Source organism: Haliotis rufescens, unplaced genomic scaffold (genome assembly GCF_023055435.1).
Source record: "Haliotis rufescens isolate VD_foot unplaced genomic scaffold, xgHalRufe1.0.p SCAF_24, whole genome shotgun sequence".
NCBI lineage: Eukaryota > Metazoa > Mollusca > Gastropoda > Lepetellida > Haliotidae > Haliotis > Haliotis rufescens.
In genome coordinates this window covers 7,314,419-7,338,615 of record NW_025963935.1, presented here as the reverse complement: position 1 = coordinate 7,338,615, position 24,197 = coordinate 7,314,419, and the positions used below count along the sequence as shown (strand labels likewise).

At 43.1% G+C, this 24,197-nt stretch overlaps 1 protein-coding gene across 20 annotated transcripts in view; it reads right to left on the bottom strand.

Annotated features, from left to right (window-relative positions):
• LOC124117292 overlaps positions 1-24,197 on the bottom strand; it is a 121,137-nt gene that overhangs the window by 60,830 nt on the left and 36,110 nt on the right. For all 20 annotated transcript variants that reach the window (XR_007222825.1, XM_048402126.1, XM_048402118.1 and 17 more), the window contains exon 2: positions 2,313-2,408. Coding sequence is in view for 19 of the 20 variants with exons in the window: in XM_048402126.1 (XP_048258083.1) it covers positions 2,313-2,408 (96 nt within the window). In the remaining variant the exon portion in view is untranslated. The remainder of the gene's footprint in view (positions 1-2,312; positions 2,409-24,197) is intronic.

Below are 24,197 nucleotides of genomic sequence, written 5' to 3'. Positions count from 1 at the left end.
CGCCAAAGAAATTCAAGTCTTCAAGATCAGGGAAGAAAGTGATGGTCTCTGTATTCTGGGAGGCAAAGGGTGTGATCCTAGCTGGTTACTTAGAAACCGATGCTACAATGCTGATTTGCTTCATTGCCTGAGAGATTCTATCCAAGAAAAGCGGCAAAAAATGTTGACTGCTGGAGTTCTACTGCTTCATGACAATGCCTCTTCTCACACCTCTTGACTTGCAAAAGCTGCTGTGGGACAATGTGGATTCGAAGAGCTTCCTCACCTTCCATACTCGTCAGACCTGGCACCAAGTGATTTCCACCTGTTTCATAAACTAAGAGAACACCTTAGTGGAAAGCGCTCTGACGACAATGATAACCTCAAAGCTGCCATTAATGGGTTTTTTTAGGGTGGCTTCAGAAAACATCTTCCTGACTGGAATGGAAAAGCTTCAGTATCGATATGAGAAGTGTATTGAAAAGCAGGGAGATCATGTTGAAGAATTAAATTCAAAACACTTTCACAATTGTTGGTTTTGTTTGTTAGGCTTAGAACTTTTCGACCATCCCTTGTACTACATTCTACAGTATGTCAATCACAATAGTGATTCTATTCCTGTTGCAATGAAACTTGAGAGTTGGAACTGTCTGGGTTTATGTTCAATATTCTTGTTGTCTGCTGTCTTCACGTCAGGTGAAGGCCATGAGGTGAATGTTTCAAGATTTTGTAGAAAGATCGTAACTTTTGTCACCTCAAATGTTTGTCGATTACCGTCATAATTCTTGGGATGAGAGAGGCAGAAACAGCCAGGAGGCACGGGTGGCCTAATCGTCTAAAGTGCGGGGACTAACTGGGCACTCAAGAAACCTGTGACCATGGGTTGGAACCATGTACTTTCCTCCTTCATGAAGCAAACACGCCGTGACATAACACAAATATTGTTCAAAGCGGCGTTAAACCCAACTCACTCACTCAGAAACAGCCAGAGAATCCATGTTGCCTTCATCTCTTATCTGACATCTGACAGCTCTGTAAACTCATGTTCATTTCCTTCCCTCAACACACCGCTTATCTCCCTTTGATTTCATCACCTTCAGGAAACACAGGTTCACTCAGTTTAATTTCACTCAAAAAGGCTTCAACTTTTGACTTGTTTACAGATCAGTACAAATCCAGAAAGATGAAATGGGTCTATGTAACCAGTTTTATCTACTACGAGTTCCCTGTAATGGAGACAGCATGTTCCTGTTGATAGCTTCCACCTTGATGAGGTATTCCGCCAGCACAGTGGTTGCCGCGGCAACATGCCAGGTGCAGCATGTCCGAGTAAACTAATTTCCTGTAAACTGCTAAACACGAGATGAAGATGGGGGACTTGTCTGGCCCTTGTTGGGGAAACACTGATCGTGAGCATGTGTTGATGGATGAGGAGGCAACACAATGGAGATGATTGATGACCAACAGCGTCATGGTGATGTGGGTGAGGTCTGCTCTAGACTAACATCTAGTCTCTGAAATCTTATATTACACAATATCCTTCTTGAGTCTAAAAACAAAACAAAATTCCCTATGCTGATTTGGAATAGAGCTAGCCTGAGCTGGCTAGACTTGCTTTTGTATGGATTTCTAGATTATTTTTTTTCATAAAATAAATATATTCCACGGTCATGGTGCAGGACTAGGTGTGCTGCTGCTGTGTGCGTCTGTTGGTGAATGTGCATGGCGCTGCACTCAGTGTCACACAGGCATGAGGAAAATGTATCATGCTGGCAGCAGTGATTCAAGGGCAGACGAGGATGAGAATTAGTTAGCGAGCGTAATCTCAGGCGATGCTGATTGGGGCACTTGACTGGGGCTAACTCCCAGAGAGATGAATTAAGATCCCCCCAACATTTGGTGTCCATCAGTTTGGTACATACATACCCTGATGTGTTCAATGCATGGCAGTATTAAGTCTGCTGGAGTGTTCAATGCATGGCAGTATGTAGTCATCGGGGTATGTATGTACCCAACTGATGGACACCATACGTTGGGGGATCTGAATCCATCTCACGGCCAGTTAGCCCCAGTCAAGTGCCCCGATCAGCACTATTTATGCAAGGCAGTATTTAGTCTGCTGGAGGGTGTTCAATGCATGGCAAATTCACTCTTTCAACACCAGTCAACCAGAAGCTTTAACTGCTGTGACACCGAGTTCCCAGAGAATCTTGTGTGATAGATGAAGCCAACATTTATCAAGGAAATGATCTGCTTGTAAAACATCTTTGCTACTACAACTCTCACAACAGTAAGAACAGAGTGTGAAACTAAAGCGCCGAACGTCAACTCACAAACTTGTCTTCTGGTGTGGCCTCGCAGGAGATTTCTCCGAACTTGGGCGGCAGACTCCCAGCCTGGATCCTCTCAAACTTTGTCTGCACAGGACCCTGGAACACATGACACATGACACATGACATGCTGAAGCAAGAACACATAACACATGACAAGATGGAACCAAACACATGACACATGACACATGACATGCTGTCATACGATACAGCCGCGGTTATACTGAAAACTTCAGTCTTCACCAACATTTAGTCTCTGAAATGAAAATATTTCAAGATCTTTTTGGTTAAGTTGTCCAATTGGTTAATCTTAATACATAATAGAAAGGAGCCATATGAATCTCTTCCTTTTCAGTTAAGTGAAGAGACTGAGACTGCTGAAGTATAGAAGACTTGCTTCAATGTAGACATGTACTTATGTTTCTGGTAGGGCTGGGACGAGTCCAAATTTACCTCCCGGGTATCCTACACCCTTTACCCGACCCTCCCTGGGTATCCGACCCCCTTTACCCGACCCTCCCCGGGTATCTGACACCCTTTACCCGACCCTACCCGGGTACGCACTGCAAGTCTCAAGAGTTTGGAACAAAATGTCTGATCATGCTGATTGGGAATTGTTTTACCGCACCCCTGGCCAAAACTATTTAGATCCATGTATCAAACGATCAGGTCATGGTACACGGAAGTTGACTGGAGCGTTATCTTTACTCAAGTATATGCAAGTAAACATAAACAAGGAATGTGTGTATCTTCAGAAAGAAATGTGATCATTAGCGACTTGTAGTGGAACCACTGAGCTATAGTGAACATTAAACAATACATCACATGACTAACCTCAGGTCCGGGTTTTTTGGGGGTACTCAGGTCCTACTCAGGACCCACCCGACCTGAGTACCCTAGTTTCTGGGTCTGTCTGCAGCGTTAGAAACTAAAAGTTTTAAACCACTATTCCTTGTTATGATAACATATAGCAATAATAATAATGGCAAGTTTCTACTGGTCCTTATGATACCTTAACTATTGGTCAGTTTGGCAAGGACTGCAGGACTAGTGCCAATGTCTAACGCTGATCTGGGAGGCTGATTTCAATGAGGCGTTTTTGAAACTCTGTAAAGATTGCAACAGATTTAATACCTTCAGATGACTGCCATACTGCCATGTGCCCTGCTGAGAAGACTATATAGATATGGAGGCACAGGATGAGGAGGCGGATTACAACATAAAGATTGTATTCGCCAGGGTCTGGGTCTGGCTGTTCTCACTGTCAGTGTAAGCAGGCAGATTGAACCCGGGATGATGATCAATGCCATCAGAAGACACAAAGCCACTAACCAATGTGATAAACAAAAAACAGGATTGTGGACTTCCTGCAAGAATTGCTGCCATGGAGACATTACAGAACAAAGAGTATATGGAACGTCTGCCTTGACAACATCATCACTTGGTGTATATATGGAACGTCTGCTCTGACAACATCATCACTTGGTGTATATATGGAATGTCTGCCCTGACAACATCATCACTTGGTGTATATATGGAACGTCTGCCCTGACAACATCATCACTTGGTGTATATATGGAACGTCTGCCCTGACAACATCATCACTTGGTGTATATATGGAATGTCTGCCCTGACAACATCATCACTTGGTGTATATATGGAACGTCTGCCCTGACAACATCATCACTTGGTGTATATATGGAACGTCTTCCCTGACAACATCATCACTTGGTGTATATATGGAACGTCTGCCCTGACAACATCATCACTTGGTGTATATATGGACGTCTGCCCTGATAACCATCACTTGGTGTATATATGGAACGTCTGCCCTGACAACATCATCACTTGGTGTATATATGGAACGTCTGCCCCGACATCATCACTTGGTGTATATATGGAACGTCTGCCCCGACATCATCACTTGGTGTATATATATGGAACGTCTGCCCTGATAACATCAGCACTTGGTGTATATATGGAACGTCTGCTCTGACAACATCATCACTTGGTGTATATATGGAATGTCTGCCCTGACAACGACATCACTTGGTGTATATATGGAGCGTCTGCTCTGACAACATCATCACTTGATGTATATATGGAATGTCTGCCCTGACAACGACATCACTTGGTGTATATATGGAGCGTCTGCTCTGACAACATCATCACTTGGTGTATATATGGAACGTCTGCCCTGAGAACATCATCACTTGGTGTATATATGGAACGTCTGCCCCGACAACATCATCACTTGGTGTATATATGGAACGTCTGCCCTGACAACCATCACTTGGTGTATATATATGGAACGTCTGCTCTGACAACATCATCACTTGGTGTATATATGGAACGTCTGCCCTAACAACATCATCACTTGGTGTATATATGGAACGTCTGCCCGGACAACATAATCACTTGGTATATATATGGAACGTCTTCCCTGACAACATCATCACTTGGTGTATATATGGAACGTCTGCCCTGACAACATCATCACTTGGTGTATATATGGAACGTCTGCTCTGACAACATCATCACTTGGTGTATATATGGAACGTCTGCCCTGACAACATCATCACTTGGTGTATATATGGAACGTCTGCCCTGACAACATCATCACTTGGTGTATATATGGAACGTCTGCTCTGACAACATCATCACTTGGTGTATATATGGAACGTCTGCCCTGACAACATCATCACTTGGTGTAATTGGAACATATGCCCTGACAATGACATCACTTGGTGTATATATGGACGTCTGCCCTGACAACACCATCACTTGGTGTATATATGGACATATGTCCTGACAACAGCATCACTTGGTGTATATATGGACATATGCCCTGACAACAGCATCACTTGGTGTATATATGGAACGTCTGCCCTAACAACATCATCACTTGGTGTAAATATGGAACGTCTGCCCTAACAACATCATCACTTGATGTATATATGGGACGTCTGCCCTAACAACATCATCACTTGGTGTATATATGGGACGTCTGCCCAGACAACATCATCACTTGGTGTATATATGGAACGTCTGCCCTGACAACATCATCACTTGGTGTATATATGGAACTTAACTTCATCAAATGTACCCTGACTTCAAAGTGTCAGTAGTATTCCAAGTTGTCAGGCGAGTAGCCTCTTCCAGCTGAGGTACATACTATCTTCCTAGCACCTGACTTCAATAAAGTCGCCCTGGTATCAACACTGAGGGAAAATGTTCCTTGCTTCATAAACACTATAAAGATCTATAAACAAATATCTTGTCAAGTCATGGCCTCAGACTGGAAAAGGATATTTTTATCTGAGGCTCCAAGCATTAAATGCTGCATTTAATAACATCATGGATATATACAATCACTACCAGTTGTCAGGAATATATCACTGCATGTATTAAGTTCTATACATGTTAATGACATGCAGATATACAATAAAGATTTATTGGAGATAACCAGTTGTTAGGAATATATCACTTAACATATGAATATCCATTCATTTAACAATGAAATGGAGTTACTGATGAAGATTTATCAAATAATGACCAGTTATGTTATGAACAACTATTAAAATGTTCAAGCTTTTTTTCAGTGAATGGTTTTAACAAAAAGCACCATTACCGCTGTATCTAGATGATATTGCAAGTTTACAGAGGGCTCGATTTAGCTATACAAGAGTCGTCAGAAGATGACAAATGCCCCCCTACCCCAACAATTTGAAAGAACAAATGATCTGACTGTTACTTTAAGTCCAACTTGATGAGACAATTTCGGCCGTTTTCAAGAGTTATTGAGCTATCAATCCAATCCCATGGAATTTGTATTTCTATGCCAGATACACACCACTATGAACAGAGTCAAAATCAAACTTGTTGACATGGAAACAGGAAAAATAAAAATTTAAAACATTCCTAGACAGCAAAAGGCACCAGGTGCAAACTGTGGAGCCGTTACAGCTGTATCTGGACGAGGTGCTGCACTCGGTGACATTGTTCCCCACGATACCAAACAATGGTTTATGAAGACTTCATCTAAATGGACACCTCCCTCAGCCAAGATAACCCAGACAACCTGCGACCTTGTCGCCCCCTTCATGCAGCCCATAATGTAATACCCCCTGACTCCTACCACAGGGGGAGACACAGACCCCTACATGCAGCCCATAATGTAATACCCCCTGACTCCTACCACAGGGTGAGACACAGACCCCTACATGCAGCCCATAATGTAATACCCCCTGGCCGACGCCTACCACAGGGGGAGACACAGACCCCTACATGCAGCCCACAATGTAATACCCCCTGGCTGACTCCTACCACAGGGGGAGACACAGACCCCTACATGCAGCCCACAATGTAATACCCCCTGGCTGACTCCTACCACAGGGAGAGACACAGACCCCTACATGCAGCCCATAATGTAATACCCCCTGACTGACTCCTACCACAGGGAGAGACACAGACCCCTACATGCAGCCCATAATGTAATACCCCCTGACTGACTCCTACCACAGGGGGAGACACAGACCCCTACATGCAGCCCATAATGTAATACCCCCTGACTGACTCCTACCACAGGGTGAGACACAGACCCCTACATGCAGCCCATAATGTAATACCCCCTGACTGACTCCTACCACAGGGTGAGACACAGACCCCTACATGCAGCCCATAATGTAATACCCCCTGACTGACTCCTACCACAGGGGGAGACACAGACCCCTACATGCAGCCCACAATGTAATACCCCCTGGCTGACTCCTACCACAGGGAGAGACACAGACCCCTACATGCAGCCCATAATGTAATATCCCCTGGCTGACTCCTACCACAGGGAGAGACACAGACCCCTACATGCAGCCCATAATGTAATACCCCCTGACTCCTACCACAGGGTGAGACACAGACCCCTACATGCAGCCCACAATGTAATACCCCCTGGCTGGCTCCTACCACAGGGTGAGACACAGACCCCTACATGCAGCCCATAATGTAATACCCCCTGGCTGGCTCCTACCACAGGGTGAGACACAGACCCCTACATGCAGCTCATAATGTAATACCCCCTGACTCCTACCACAGTGCGAGACACAGACCCCTACATGCAGCTCATAATGTAATACCCCCTGACTCCTACCACAGGGTGAGACACAGACCCCTACATGCAGCTCATAATGTAATACCCCCTGGCTGACTCCTATCACAGGGCGAGACACAGACCCCTACATGCAGCCCACAATGTAATACCCCCTGGCTGACTCCTACCACAGGGTGAGACACAGACCCCTACATGCAGCCCACAATGTAATACCCCCTGGCTGACTCCTACCACAGGGCGAGACACAGACCCCTACATGCAGCCCATAATGTAATACCCCCTGACTCCTACCACAGGGTGAGACACAGACCCCTACATGCAGCCCATAATGTAATACCCCTGACTGACTCCTACCACAGGGAAAGACACAGACCCCTACATGCAGCCCATAATGTAATACCCCCTGACTCCTACCACAGGGTGAGACACGGACCCCTACATGCAGCCCACAATGTAATACCCCCTGGCTGACTCCTGCGAGAAACACACCAGGCCAGAGTTATGAGGGGAACTTGCTTAATGCCTCAGTCTGTACTCTTAAATAGTTTACCACACACAGTAAACTGAGAAATAGGAGCATTAGTTGCCATAGCGATGAAGAAATCTCATCTCCTGCCTTTTCCATTTTGGAGAAGTTCTTGGGGAGAATACTGTCTCAGTGTCAAGGTGGAACGATTGGAAAATATTCCTATGTTTGAGAGCTCTATCAGTGTGAAAAAGTAGTTCCAAGGTAAACAGTATCTACTACTTTTTACTGTACACAAGGGGTCTACACGTCACGGTTGAAGTTGTCAGGTTTTAAGATGACAGGTTCATCTTCAGCTTACACCAGTACAGCAGATTGTGTGCTTGTTTCACATTCAACAAGTGGGTGTTGTCTGTGTCGAAATGCCTGTCATCAGTTGAAGGGAAGCAGGTTTTACCCTGATCCTGGTTGTACTATACCAAATCAGCATCAGTTGTTAGGGAAGCAGTTTTGACCCTACTTCACCAAATCAGAATCAGTTGTTAGGGAAGCAGGATTTACCCTAATCCTGGTTCTGCTACACCAAATCAGAATCAGTTGTTAGGGAAGCAGGATTTACCCTAATCCTGGTTCTGCTTCACCAAATCAGTATCAGTTGTTAGGGAAGCAGGTTTAACCCTAATCCTGGGTCTACAACACCAAATCAGAATCAGTTGTTAGGGAAGCGGGTTCTACCCTGATCCTGGTTCTATTACACCAAATCAGAATCAGTTGTTAGGGAAGCAGGTTCTATCCTGATACTGGTTCTATTACACCAAATCAGAATCAGTTGTTAGGGAAGCAGGTTTTACCCTGATACTGGTTCTACTATACCAAATCAGAATCAGTTGTTAGGGAAGCAGTTTTGACCCTACTTCACCAAATCAGAATCAGTTGTTAGGGAAGCAGGATTTACCCTAATCCTGGTTCTGCTACACCAAATCAGAATCAGTTGTTAGGGAAGCAGGATTTACCCTAATCCTGGTTCTGCTACACCAAATCAGTATCAGTTGTTAGGGAAGCAGGTTTTACCCTAATCCTGGTTCTACTACACCAAATCAGAATCAGTTGTTAGGGAAGCAGGATTTACCCTAATCCTGGTTCTGCTACACCAAATCAGTATCAGTTGTTAGGGAAGCAGGTTTAACCCTAATCCTGGGTCTACTACACCAAATCAGAATCAGTTGTTAGGGAAGCGGGTTCTACCCTGATACTGGTTCTATTACACCAAATCAGAATCAGTTGTTAGGCAAGCAGGTTCTATCCTGATACTGGTTCTATTACACCAAATCAGAATCAGTTGTTAGGGAAGCAGGTTTTACCCTGATACTGGTTCTACTATACCAAATCAGAATCAGTTGTTAGGGAAGCAGGTTCTACCCTGATACTGGTTCTACTTCACCAAATCAGTATCAGTTGTTAGGGAAGCAGGTTTAACCCTAATCCTGGTTCTGCTTCACCAAATCAGAATCAGTTGTTAGGGAAGCAGGTTTAACCCTAATCCTGGGTCTACTTCACCAAATCAGAATCAGTTGTTAGGGAAGCAGGATTTACCCTTATCCTGGTTTTCAGTAATTAAAGACCCGCGAAGATTCCGGGGTAGAATAGGTCTTCAGCAACCCATGCTTGCCGTAAAAGGTGACTATGCTTGTCGTAAAAGGCGACTAATGGGATCGGGTGGGCAGGCTCGCTGACTTGTTTGATGCATGTCATCGATCCCAATTGCGGGGATCGATGCTCACAATATTAATCACTGGATTGTCTGGTCCAGACTCGATTATTTACAGACCACCGTCATATAGCTGGAATATTGCTGAGTGTGGCGTAAAACAACAATCAAATCAGTCAATTCAGTAATTAAAACTGACCATGTTTTCATTATTTGCTGTCTTCTTTTAACATGATGACTTATGCTGAATGCGATCACAGATAGTTTAAAGAAGCGACATTTGGTGCGGAACTGGGGATGGTGTGTTTAGCTCCATGTACTTGTCGGGGAGTTTTTCACTTTTATCAACATGTGTTGATATATTTGATATCAAAAGACACAAGATTCTCTATTTATATTCATACTTCAAGGTCAGAATGTGCACACATTTGCAGGTAATAGTTGTTATACGCTGATTATTATAAAACATATATATCATCACTATAGTCATGATAGTAGTCCCTATTATAATCAGTGTCACCATAATCATCACCCTTATAATAATAGCTGTTGAACGCTCACATATCTTAAAAAAAAATATATCATCGCTATAGAAGTCTATTGGAAAGCCTTACTAGACCTGAAGATGTCTCATCAGTGGCTTAAAAGAGCAGAATGTCAGTTAATAACGTAGATAACAAACGTAGGTCCAGATATACACTGAAGACATAGTGCAACAAAAGGGTTTTATCATCCAAAACTGGCTCCCACAGGAGATATCGCTTGGATTAGATCTGTAGATATCGCTGCAATGAATGAAATTACATCACAATGCTTTGCAGACCATTGTGACGTCACTGGTTATCATGACGTCACAATCAAATGACATCACTAATGGCTCTGCTTCTGAAGCTGTTTGCAGTACTTTTTACACTGAAGACACTGCTAATACCTGTCTACTAATTGAAAAAGTTGGAAGAATGATGTTGGATGATAAATAAAATCTCAACCTCATGTCTTTTGATATCAAATATATCAAAACTCGTTGATAAAAGTGGTAAAAATCCTCGGCAAGCCACGGAATGTTTTCACTTTTATCAACTCGTGTTGATATATTTGATATCAAAAGACACTCGGGTGAGATTCTCTATGTCTTGCGTAGTTCAATATGGATTTATTGATATTCTATTTCCGATGACGGATAATGACAGTCATAAATATGACAGAATGAATTGATACTAAAGACAAATCTGTACTTATATGCGAGGGATAAATTTTTCCAGGATTTAATGACCCATAATTAAGGGTACATATAGCTTGAAGTGATGCAGGTCTCAGATGTTTATCACTTTGGTGAAACCAACGAGAAAGGGTATGTGCTGACAGACCTAGAAACATAAACAGGGAGAACCAGGATTCGGACACAACACCACACTGCTCATAGCAATGCCCTTGACAACCGAACCATTTCTTATAAACTTGAGTCCATTAAACCGACAGTGATTTGACATATATTCCAGTTCTTTGAGGATTGTCTGTAAATAATCGAGTGTGGACCAGACAATCCAGTGACTGACATCAAGGGCATCAGACCACGCAGTACGAGCACATGCACTGGGAGACCTGGCTGTCCGGGCTAGATCTTGTGAGATCCTCCTCCACTACTAGTTGCAGAGAAGCATGACAACTAGGACAATATTATTTTGCCAACTGGCCAGGTTTCCATGGAAACATGAACATGGAGATCTATGTCCTACCATGCAGGTATGAAGGCCAGGACTGATGGATCTCGAGGGGCTGGATACTTTATGAGAAAACCCTGGCAACCTACAGGCATGTAGCATTAGTCATCACTATATTCGTCATCAATAAAATCAATAAAATTGTCGTCATTATTATCATTATCACTATCATCCTCATTATTATAACCATAATCATCACCAGTGAAATCCTGACACAAGACCGGACAGCTATTAAACCTGGGAGATCCTGACACATGACCAGGCAGCCATTAAACCTGGGAGATCCTGACACCACAAGACCAGGCAGCCATTAAACCTGGGAGATCCTGCCACAAGACCAGGCAGCCATTAAACCTGGGAGATCTTGACACATGACCAGGCAGCCATTAAACCTGGGAGATCTTGACACATGACCAGGCAGCCAGTAAACCTGGGAGATCTTGACACATGACCAGGCAGCCATTAAACCTGGGAGATCTTGACACATGACCAGGCAGCCAGTAAACCTGGGAGATCTTGACACATGACCAGGCAGCCATTAAACCTGGGAGATCCTGACACATGACCAGGCAGCCAGTAAACCTGGGAGATCTTGACACATGACCAGGCAGCCAGTAAACCTGGGAGATCTTGACACATGACCAGGCAGCCATTAAACCTGGGAGATCCTGACACATGACCAGGCAGCCATTAAACCTGGGAGATCTTGACACATGACCAGGCAGCCAGTAAACCTGGGAGATCTTGACACATGACCAGGCAGCCATTAAACCTGGGAGATCTTGACACATGACCAGGCAGCCAGTAAACCTGGGAGATCTTGACACATGACCAGGCAGCCATTAAACCTGGGAGATCTTGACACATGACCAGGCAGCCAGTAAACCTGGGAGATCTTGACACATGACCAGGCAGCCAGTAAACCTGGGAGATCCTGACACATGACCAGGCAGCCATTAAACCTGGGATATCCTGACACCACAAGACCAGGCTGCCATTAAACCTGGGAGATCCTGACACAACACCAGGCAGCCATTAAACCTTGTAGATCCTGACACCACAAGACCAGGCAGCCATTAAACCTTCCTTGGACATGATGGTCTGCCCCCACACCCCCACACCCTTCAAGTACCGCCCATCCTTCACAGTGGAGTCACGACAGGGCAAGGTGTCACTGATTTCCAGTGTGGGTGTTGTAGATCGGTGAAAGATGGGAAAGCAGGAAAAACAAGGTAAGCTTGATTACCCGACCTTGAGCAGAGGTCAGTCTGTAGCGTTGTCATAGTAACGTGAGCCAAACAGCCAAGTGAGTCAATGTTGTTTTATGCCTGATTATCTCCTTCATATGTTGCCCGCTCTGCCAAGAAGCACATCACATCGGATACATCACAAGGTTTCCTTATTATCTATCATTAACAGAAGCATCTTCCCACACTCCGTCGCAGTGGTGACTCAGCATAACACCACTGCCACAGGCTAATTTGCATATCACGTGACCGGACTTTTCTCTTGTTTGTAAACAAACGCGCTTTTTCAGAAATCAGTATAGAACGGACTAATGCAAGTATTTGGGGGCGCTTTACATATTGTGTTGCATAACTAATATAGATATGCTACTACAACTGCGACAGTGAGTTGCATGACAATATATATTTATGCATTAAAGTGACCGTGTCACAAGCTCTCCGTTGGGCTTCGATGACAGCACGTGGAGCCGTACAACCAATGTAAACATGGGATAACTACGCAAAAAAAAGTAGATTTTTACGTATTTGCATACTTTCTCAATGAAAGTTAACCATTCTTTGACATTTGTTTATGAAAATGTGTAGACTTGTCAAACATGAAACGGATGAAAAGCATATGCAGTATCTTGAATGGACTGTGAAAGATGTGACGAATCGTCACATGGCGCTGGCCTGTGGCAGAGGTACTATGCTAGCTGGCTGCCGGCCGCATGGAACTCTGGGTAGGAGAGTGGCATCTTCCCTGACTCAACCATTTCAGATAAAGACTTTAGTAGACCAGTCTGTACGAGGAAGATATAAAACCGTTTAAAAACATCCACATAACTGTTCCCTGACAAAAAGCTCCCCCGAGGAGGATCTGCTTGCCAGAAGTTATTTTGGCTCCCTATGGAATCGGCACCGTGTCTTCATGTGAGATCTCCTGGTACAGCTGACTGCTGCCGGTACCTATCTCCCACATCCACGCTGGGAAACACACACTGGAGGGAATAATGAGCAATGCCTACCTTGCCAACAAGCAGGTATATTATCCAGTATTTCACACTTCTTTTTGTAGGTAAAGGAACTATCTATTGAACTACACATGAAGGCAAATTATCATCATCATCACCACCATCATCATCATCACCGCCATCATCATCATCATCATCATCATCATCATCACCACCACCACCACCATCATCATCACCACCATCACCACCACCACCACCATCATCCTCATCATCACCACCATCATCATCACCACCACCACCACCACCACCACCACCACCACCACCACCACCACCACCACCACCACCATCATCATCATCATCAGTTAAACTTCTTTTTGAAATTTAACATTTCCCAATTCATGTTAATATAGTTCTTTTTAATGTTATGGCTTTGCAGAGGTAACTTTTGTATCATTGTTTGTTGGTATGATGTTTAACGCTGCACTCAGCAATATTCCAGCTATATGATGGCGGTCTGTAAATAATTGAGTCTGGACCAGCATGGGTCCCTGAGGACCTATTCTACCCCGGATCTTCACGGGTCAGTTTCTGTATCACTGACAACAGGTCCAACAAAGAGAAAGAGTCTTCCATGCATGATTTTGCACTGAATGCTATGTTAAAATACCTTGGTAGTTAGGAAAAAAGAACTTAAAAAAGTACTATTTTGGAATAAAAGAATTTCAAAAATTTCTGATTTGCCTTCCAGGGCCTCATTTCACAATCCGAGATCCCCGTCATCATCGTGTTACAAGACCATGGTTCAACTTCAGCAGTCCCTTGATACCACTGCCCAATGTCCAAATGTCTTCCTTAAGCCAAACCAATAGACACCCAAGGATTCATTCTGTAGAACATTTCTTCAGATCCGACAGTTCCTCATCACTAATGCCTCCAACATCTCGGTGTCATGCTGCCTAGAGGGGCGGTCGGGTAGCCAAGTGGTGAAAGCGTTCGCTCGTCGTGTCAAAGACACGGGTTTGATTCCCGACATGGGTACAATGTGTGAAGCCCATTTCTGGTGTCCCCGCTGTGATGTTGCTGGAATATTGCTAAAAACAGCGTGGGATCAAAATGACTGACTGACTGACTCATGCTGCCAGGAGTTATTTTTGAACCTCCATGTGACCTGAACCTACATGTGATCTGAACTTGTTTGTGATCTGAACCTACATGTGACCTGAACCTGCTTATGATCTGAACCTCCATGTGACCTGAACCTACATGTGATCTGAACTTGTTTATGATCTGAACCTACATGTGACCTGAACCTACATGTGATCTGAACTTGTTTGTGATCTGAACCTACATGTGACCTGAACCTGCTTATGATCTGAACCTACATGTGATCTGAACTTGTTTGTGATCTGAACCTCCATGTGACCTGAACCTGCTTATGATCTGAACCTACATGTGATCTGAACTTGTTTGTGATCTGAACCTCCATGTGACCTGAACCTGCTTATGATCTGAACCTACATGTGATCTGAACTTGTTTGTGATCTGAACCTACATGTGACCTGAACTTGTTTATGATCTGAACCTACATGTGACCTGAACCTACATGTGATCTGAACTTGTTTGTGATCTGAACCTACATGTGACCTGAACCTGCTTATGATCTGAACCTACATGTGATCTGAACTTGTTTGTGATCTGAACCTCCATGTGATCTGAACCTGCTTATGATCTGAACCTACATGTGATCTGAACTTGTTTGTGATCTGAACCTACATGTGACCTGAACCTGCTTATGATCTGAACCTACATGTGATCTGAACTTGTTTGTGATCTGAACCTACATGTGACCTGAACTTGTTTATGATCTGAACCTACATGTGACCTGAACCTACATGTGATCTGAACTTGTTTGTGATCTGAACCTCCATGTGATCTGAACCTGCTTATGATCTGAACCTACATGTGATCTGAACTTGTTTGTGATCTGAACCTCCATGTGACCTGAACCTGCTTATGATCTGAACCTACATGTGATCTGAACTTGTTTGTGATCTGAACCTACATGTGACCTGAACCTCCACGTGATCTGAACCTGCATGTGTCTGTCTGTCTGCCTGTCTGTCTGCTTGTACAAGTCCGGACCAATGCCAACTTTACAGTGCTAGCCCACTGACATCCCATGCCGCAGTTTAACATGAATACCCCACTAAAGCACATGGATACTGATTTCTAGCAGACAAGTCCTTGTTTAAGTCACTTAATGCCAAGCACCAGGCAGGGTAACAACAAGTGCATCCTTCAATTTCTTTTAGTATGACTCGACAATGGATGGAAGCCCTGACCTTCCACTCTCCAGGTGGACCCTCTACCACCACTAGGCCACGGAGGCAGAGTGAAGCTGCTTGTGATCTGAACCTGTGATGTAGGCAATGTACAGGTTAGTCTTCAATCTGAGTGACTAATATTTGGAATTAATGTCTGAGCTAATGAGAGATACGCTAGTCTATTCTGGAGAGAGGAGGGCCCATGTAGTAGACACACTAGTGCTCCACTTGAGTGTGAGATTCCTAGTCTATTCTGGAGAGAGGAGGGGCCCATTTAGTAGACACACTACTGCTACACTTGAGTGTGAGATACCCTTGTCTATTACAGAGAGAGGACGGGCCAATTCAGTAGACACACTAGTGCTACACTTGAGTGTGAGATACCCTTGTCTATTACAGAGAGAGGAGGGGCCCATTTAGTAGACACACTAGTGCTACACTTGAGTGTGAGAACCCTAGTCTATTCTGGAGAGAGGAGGCGTCCCATTTAGTAGACACACTACCTGCTCCACTTGAATGTGAGATACCCTAGTCTATTCTGGAGAGAGGAGGCCCCATTTAGTTGAGACAAACCTGATACACTTGAGTGTGAGATTCCTAGTCTATTCTGGAGAGAGGACACTACCTGCTACACTTGAGTGTGAGATACCCTAGTCTATTCTGGAGAGAGGAGGCCCCATTTAGTTGACACAAACCTGCTACACTTGAGTGTGAGATACCCTAGTCTATTCTGGAGAGAGGAGGCCCCATTTAGTTGACACAAACCTGATACACTTGAGTGTGAGATACCCTAGTCTATTCTGGAGAGAGGAGGCCCCATTTAGTTGAGACAAACCTGATACACTTGAGTGTGAGATACCCTAGTCTATTCTGGAGAGAGGAGGCCCTATTTAGTGCTCCACTTGGGATGCCATACAGGTGAAGCACCTACTTCCCCAGGCCAAGAGCAGCACAGAAGGCCACCAGATGCCTAGAGACTTGACTTACCAGATCTTCTACAAAGCTTCAGATCAAGGAGGCCACAGACACACTGCTGACAGGACCTACAAAACCCCTCTCCCAGGCCGCTTGAAGCATCTGAAATGTCACCCCTCCCCACAGGTGCTGACAGCATCCTACCCTGGCTCCAGATGCAGTTCTGACCCACATTCTGATAACTCTTGACCTACATTCTGCTGAGTAAACTTGAATCTGAGTAGGAGGTGATGGCAAGGAATGGGAGTCGCCTCCTTCACCATTCACACACTGAGGGAATGGATTTCTTACTTCGTTTGTTGCTTAACACCGCACTCATCAAAATTCCAGCTATACTACAGTGGTCTGTAAATAACCAAATCTGGACCAGACTATCCAGCAATTGACATCATAAGCATTTGGGATAGGATGAAATGCATTAACCAAGTCAGCGAGCCTGACCACCCGATCCCGTTAGTCGCCTCTTACGACAAGCAGTCGCCTTATATGGGAAGCATGGTTGCTGAAGACCTATTCTACCCGGGATCTTCACGGGTCCGGAAGGAATGGAACAGATTGCTGAGTGAGACAGGGCGGTTCAATCACTGCATGTCAGCTTTATGTGGAAGGGAAGTGTTAGATTTTAATCACTGAAACACAGTATGGTGCTGACAAAACAAGAAATATAATCTCGAATTCAAACCCATTGGCCGCGGACTGAGTGAGTGAGTGAGTGAGTATGGTTTTACACCGCTTTTAGCAATATTCCAGCAATATCACGGCGGGGGACACCAGAAATGGGCTTCACACATTGTACCCATGTCGGGAATCGAATGGTCTTGGGCGTGACGAGCTAACGCTTGGTCGTGGACTGATGCTGACAGACTGAGGGATGTATTCAGGAAAAGGACATCGAACCCACAACGACCAGATGGTGGCAGGCAAGGGAGTCAACTCTCAATAACGAATGGCAGCTACCTTCACTGACACCAGCACTGAGAGGCTGAGATTTATTGATTCTCTGAAACCCTGTGCCCATCAGCAATAAAGCGTAGCACATAAACCTCCCCTCCTTCTGAGGAATACTGGTAAAGCCAGTAACACTTGATCACCATTTGCCATTTAGGAGGCAGGAGGTGTCAGCAATGTCTGTCTGGCTTGGAGGATGGCAATGAACACAATGTCTCAAACTCTACAAGAACCATGTATGACAATGTCTCAAGGCAAGGGGACGGCCTCCGTGGTCTAGTGGTAGAGCGTCCGCCCGGAGAGTGGAAGGTCCGGGGTTCGATGCCCGGCTGCGTCATACCAAAAGACGTTAAAAGATGGTACTTGTTGTTACCCTGTCTCGGCATTAAGGGGTTAAAGCAAGGACTGGTCGGCTCGGAGTCAGTATACTGTGTCTGAGTGGGGTATTCATGTTAAACTGCGGCATGGTATTGTAGTAGTATGTAATTATGTATATATCATCAAGTGTATTTTAAGGTCACCTCTTATTTTAATACCTAAGTTTTAGTCTACACTCCAATCTAACCTGCTTCACTAATACAATAGCACAGTCACCCTTGCGCTTGCCTTCTCTATTGTTTCTCTGGTTTCTATTGTTTAGCCCCAGCCCCTTACTTTCAGTGACAGGGTGCATTATGGGACTGGTCAGTTTAAATTCACACTTGTAGTTGACTATGTATGGAGCAGTCGGTTCATCGCTGATATAATTGAGACAATTGTCACAGGTTAGTTTGGTTGAATTGTATATTTATGTGTTCTTATTTAGTGCTTTGAAGGGTTTGTTAAGGTGTATATGTATGGTTTCTTAACTTCTTTTAATAATGCTTATATTGTTAGGTGTGATAAATATATATCATATCAGTCATCGTATTCAGGTAAATGAAGTTAGGCTAAATTTGCTTAAATACCTTATGTAAGTATGTTTATAATAGATAATCTTAACTAGCATTTTCATGTTGATATTACTTAACTTATTGTGTAACTAAGCATAATGAGTACATTTATTAATAGACTGGAACTATTTACCTGTAAATTAAAGTTCTGCACCTAGCTGCACATGTATGAATGTATGTCTGTATGTCTGTATGATGAGGTGAGTAATTAGAATATATATTTTAGGGTTATTGTATATACCTAAGGATGTAAACATATTGATGTAATATGTTACACTGTAATTATGTTATATATATTTATGTTCAGGTGTGTCCCTGTAAAGCAAATATCTGATGTTGTGACATCATAGGGCACAGTGCCATACACCTGGTGAGGACATTTATATTTTGTATGTATTTATAGTGATATGTACTTTAATTGTGTGTTATGTATTAATGCATTTATCATCATTCACCTATTATTGATAAACTATGTTTGTCAATTTATTATATGATAAAGCTCCTGTAATATTTACAGTACAGTAAGACAAAACTAATTATGCTAACTATGATTGATCATAACAATGTATATAATCATATTTAAGATTCTAATGTTTGTCAATAAGTTATAATGTAATGATTTATTTGTATGTGTACGTATTGTGCATATTGTAACTCTGTGAATTTATTTTCACAGGGCCGTTTTATTTTGTATTAAAACAACTGGCATCAATAAATCAACCTGTGTTTGGTGATTCATTCACATAAACCACTCCGGTTACATTGGCGTCGTCGGCAGGATGTAACAGTTGTTGCAGTAAGGCACCCAGTGACAAGTGACAACGATGGACACTAGCTGTCCATGAATGAACGCGACAGAGATCTGTGTGCTCCAGGACCCGTGATGTGAAATTAATGTAACTACATAATGTATCAGTTACTTTATGCCATCATCTTTTCATGAGCTTGCCTCTCAGTGTATAGACAGCGATAAACTTGTATTGTGCAAGAGTTTGATTGACACTTTCGTTCCATTGTATTGTGCTTTCTGTGATTGACAGTTATTCATGTGAAGAGAAGAGGATACCACTGCTGTGATCATGTATAACAGACATTTGTCTTTCCTGTATGTTTATATATAACTGTCTAATGGGTTGTCTGTTGTATATTTGACATTTACATAAAATATTTACTGCATAGATTTGTACAGTGCACTTGGTAGTCTTAATCATACCGGCCGGTCATTAGTTAGTTACCACATTAGTTAGTTAGATCATTAGTTTGTTATAACATTACTTAGTTAGATCATTAGTTAATTATTCCTTTAGTTGCTATACAGAGTTGTGTCCCTTGGGCACACAAGAAACCTATGATTATGGGTTCGAATCTCGGTTTGCCCCACTTGTGTTTCTAGATTTGGCAGCACCATACCAGTGCTGAGGGTTTAACCAGCGTAGGTGTCTAAGATCTGCCTCACTTCGGGATTTTCTCCCACTTTGAGCTGACATGCCGTGATATGACTGGAATATTGTTCAATGCGGCGTTAAACCCTCACTTACTCACTCATTTAGTTAGTTAATTAGTCTACAGATTTTTTAATTTTATGGTTAATTTGTTAGTTTCTTAGTTAAGTAGTTATTTAATTAGTGTTATTAGTTTAACTTGTATCATATTAGTACCCTTTATATAGTTATGTAATATATCTGTGTTTGTGTGAAAGAAGTATGACTGTTTAGCACTTACAAATTACTCAAACACTATTATAAGCAATAAAATCATAACATAATTTAATAATAAAACATTTAAATCAGTTTAGATATAATTGATAGGTCATAATTGTGTTTGGTTACATTCAGTTGGTCATAGAGTTTATTGATGTTGTCTTGGTAAAGTTGTACGTGTTGGGACTCTGTCTCCATACATCTTATTTTTTTCTTCTTCTTTTTTTTCTTTGTTTGCAGCGGTCGCACAGCTTACACTTGCACACCATTACTAACGTTTGCACTTGTCAATATACAAGTATTTTATATCTTGTGTTCTATTCAAAACAACATTGTTTAGTTAGAAGTTAGAATATACATATGCAGTTGCTATGTTGGAGATCCAGCCCAATCACTTTACTTCTCTGCTACTAGTGTCATAGATATATTTTTATTTATTTTTTGGCGCTAGTTGTTAATACTATACACAGGCATGTCTGATCAAATGTCAGAAGAGGAAATTTCGCAACTTGTTGCAACATTTCAGCAGCTAAAGGTCAAACCTAAGGCTGACTCACCAGAAACCTTGTTAAAGTGGATGTCTGAGTTTTCAACTGGCTCTGTGAAAACAGAAGATGTTTCCCATGCCTTTGGAACTCAGCATCCTAGTCACCCATCTGCAGCTCAGGTGTTTACCGTATCTCACCCTCCAAGTTTACCTTGCTTCTCGGGAGATGAAGGTAAAAGTAATGTGTCATATGACTTGTGGAGATACGAAGTGGATTGCATATTGAAGGACAAAGCACATTCAGGGGCGACAATTGAACATTCCATCAGGAAATCTTTGAGAGGGGAGGCCGCCAGAGTTGCTATGCGATTAGGTTCCACAGCTTCTCTTTCATCGCTTTTAGATAAGCTAAGGTGTGTTTATGACACAAGTGATTCTCCCGTCAACTTATTGGCAGCCTTCTACACAGCACGGCAGCGGGACGATGAGGACGTCAACACTTGGTGTTGTCGTCTAGAAGACCTACTTAGTAAGGCTGTAGACGCTGGTGAAGTTATCCATCAAGACACCAACAAGCTCCTTCACTCCATGCTTTGGACAGGACTCAAGCCATCAATCAAGGATGTCAGCGGACACAAATTTGATTTATTCTCCGATTTTGATGTTTTGCGAAGAGAACTACGGCAGATTGAGCGGGAACACAATCAACGCAGAGGTGACGGAAAGGTCAAAGGTAAACAGTCTGCAACAAGTATGGCGGCTGTAACTGAGACAACCACCCAAACAGAGTTGAAGGAACTTCGAGGAATGATCAAGAGCCTTACTTCTGAAGTTGCATCTCTCAAGAAACAACAGCAACAACCACCACAGGATCACGATCAACATCCTACAGGAGAACAAGCTCGATTTCAGTCGAAGTCCTATGATCAAACAGACAGGAGCAACACTGGATGGTATCCTCAATCTTCTTTCCAGACGCAACGGTATGACCAGTCACAATATAGAGGCAGATCTAGAGGACGACCATTTGAGAGAGATGTACAGTGCTTTCGCTGTGGACAGTTTGGACACATAGCTTCAGGATGCAGGGTCAGGATGGACCATAGTCGTCAGCATTTAAACGGGAGATGGCCTATGCGAAGGGGTGGCCCATAGGTCTCAACAAACAACAGACTGATACTCAGAGATATGATACAACAGCACTTGTAGGAAATGCCAATGAAGTCGATGTCTGTATTCAAGGAATCAAGACAAGAGCTTTATTAGACACAGGAGCTACAGTCTCCACGATGAGTCAGGCATTTTATGATCAATATCTCTCCAGTATTCCTATCACCCCCATTACAAGTGTTTTGGATGTTGAATGTGCTGATGGACAGCCTCTTCCATATACAGGTTATATTCAGGTTGACCTTGAGGTCAACGGTATTGATGCTGAATCTCAGTCATGTCTTCTACTTGTAGTTCCTACTAGTAACTATAATTACAAGGTACCAGTTCTACTTGGCACCAATATATTATCTGTTTACTTGGGAACTTGCAGACATAAGCATGGTGAAAAGTTTCTTCAAGACGCGAACCTTCACACGCCTTGGTATTTAGCTTTTAGGTGTATGGTGCTACAGGAACGCGATCTTGTAAGAAGAAATTTTCAGCTTGGATTAGTCAAGTGCGCAGGAGTTAAGAAGGTTATCATCCCACCCAACTCAGACGTCACTATCTCGGGCTATATTGACAAGGCGCTTCCCTATCGCAGTACATGTGCTATATTGCAAAGTACTGGCCGTTCAGCTATCCCCGATGATCTTGACATCTCACCCAGTTTGATCACTTACAGAGAGAAAGGATTCGTGGATGTCAACATTTCCAACATTACCACAAGGACAGTAGTGATTCAACCTCATGCTCTTCTATGTGAGATCCAGCCTGTCTTTGTTGAAGAACAGCCTACCTTGGAAGACAATTCTCAGGACAGCACTTCTCTCATTAATAAGATGGACATAGAATCTTCAAGAATTTCAACCACCCAGCATGAAGAGGGATTGAAAGTCATCTCAGACTATTTAGATATTTTCTCTCATGGTGACCTTGACCTTGGACACACTAGTACAGTGAAACATAGGATCGACCTCATTGATGAACGACCTTTCAAACAACGACATAGGAGAATTCCACCATCCATGCATAACGAAGTAAGAGATCATCTACATCAACTATTAGCTAGTGGAGTCATTCGTCGATCACGATCACCTTGGTCTTCTAATGTAGTGTTAGTACGCAAGAGGAATGGATCTTTGAGGATGTGCATTGATTTTAGACAGTTGAATCAAAGGACAGTTAAAGATTCATACGCTCTGCCACGGATTGAAGAGATGTTTGACACCCTCAGAGGATCCAGATTCTACTCCACAATGGATATGAAGAGTGGATATCACCATGTCGAATTAGAAGAACATCACAAGGAGAGAACAGCTTTTTCTGTGGGACCCCTTGGATTCTATGAATTCAACCGGATGCCCTTTGGTTTATGCAACAGTCCTGCCACTTATCAACGCCTCATGAATGACTGTTTTGAAGATATGCATCTCCAGATATGCCTTATCTACATGGATGATATCATCATCTTTGCTGATACATTTGAAGAACATCTTGACAGGTTGAAGAAGGTATTTCAGAGACTCAAAGACTGTGGATTCAAGCTTGCTCCAGATAAATGTAGTTTCTTCAAGGACAAGATCAAGTTTTTAGGTCATATCATTTCGGAACAAGGCATCGAACCAGATCCAGCTAAAGTTGAAAAGATAAAGTCATGGCCCCCACCAAAGAATCCAACCGAAGTGAGACAGTTTCTTGGATTTGCAGGGTATTATCGGAGATTTGTGCAGAACTTTGCTGCAATCACCAAGCCCCTGTCAAGTCTTATGCCTCCACCAACGCAGACAAAGAGAACAAGAAAGATATTGAGTCAACAACCATGGACATGGGGACCTGAGCAAGACAAGGCATTCCATTACTTAAAAGAACTTCTGGTTTCACCTCCTATTCTGGCCTATGCAGATTACAGTCTACCATTTGAGCTCCATACAGATGCCAGCACACATGGACTTGGCGCTGTTCTCTATCAAGAGCAGGGAGGACAGAGACGAGTGATTGCGTATGCTAGTAGAGGACTGAACAAAGCTGAGAAGAACTATTCTGCACATCGTCTAGAGTTTCTAGCTTTGAAGTGGGCAATTACTGAAAAGTTCAACGATTACCTCTATGGTACCAAGTTCAGAGTTTATACAGATAACAACCCGTTGACCTACATTCTCACTTCA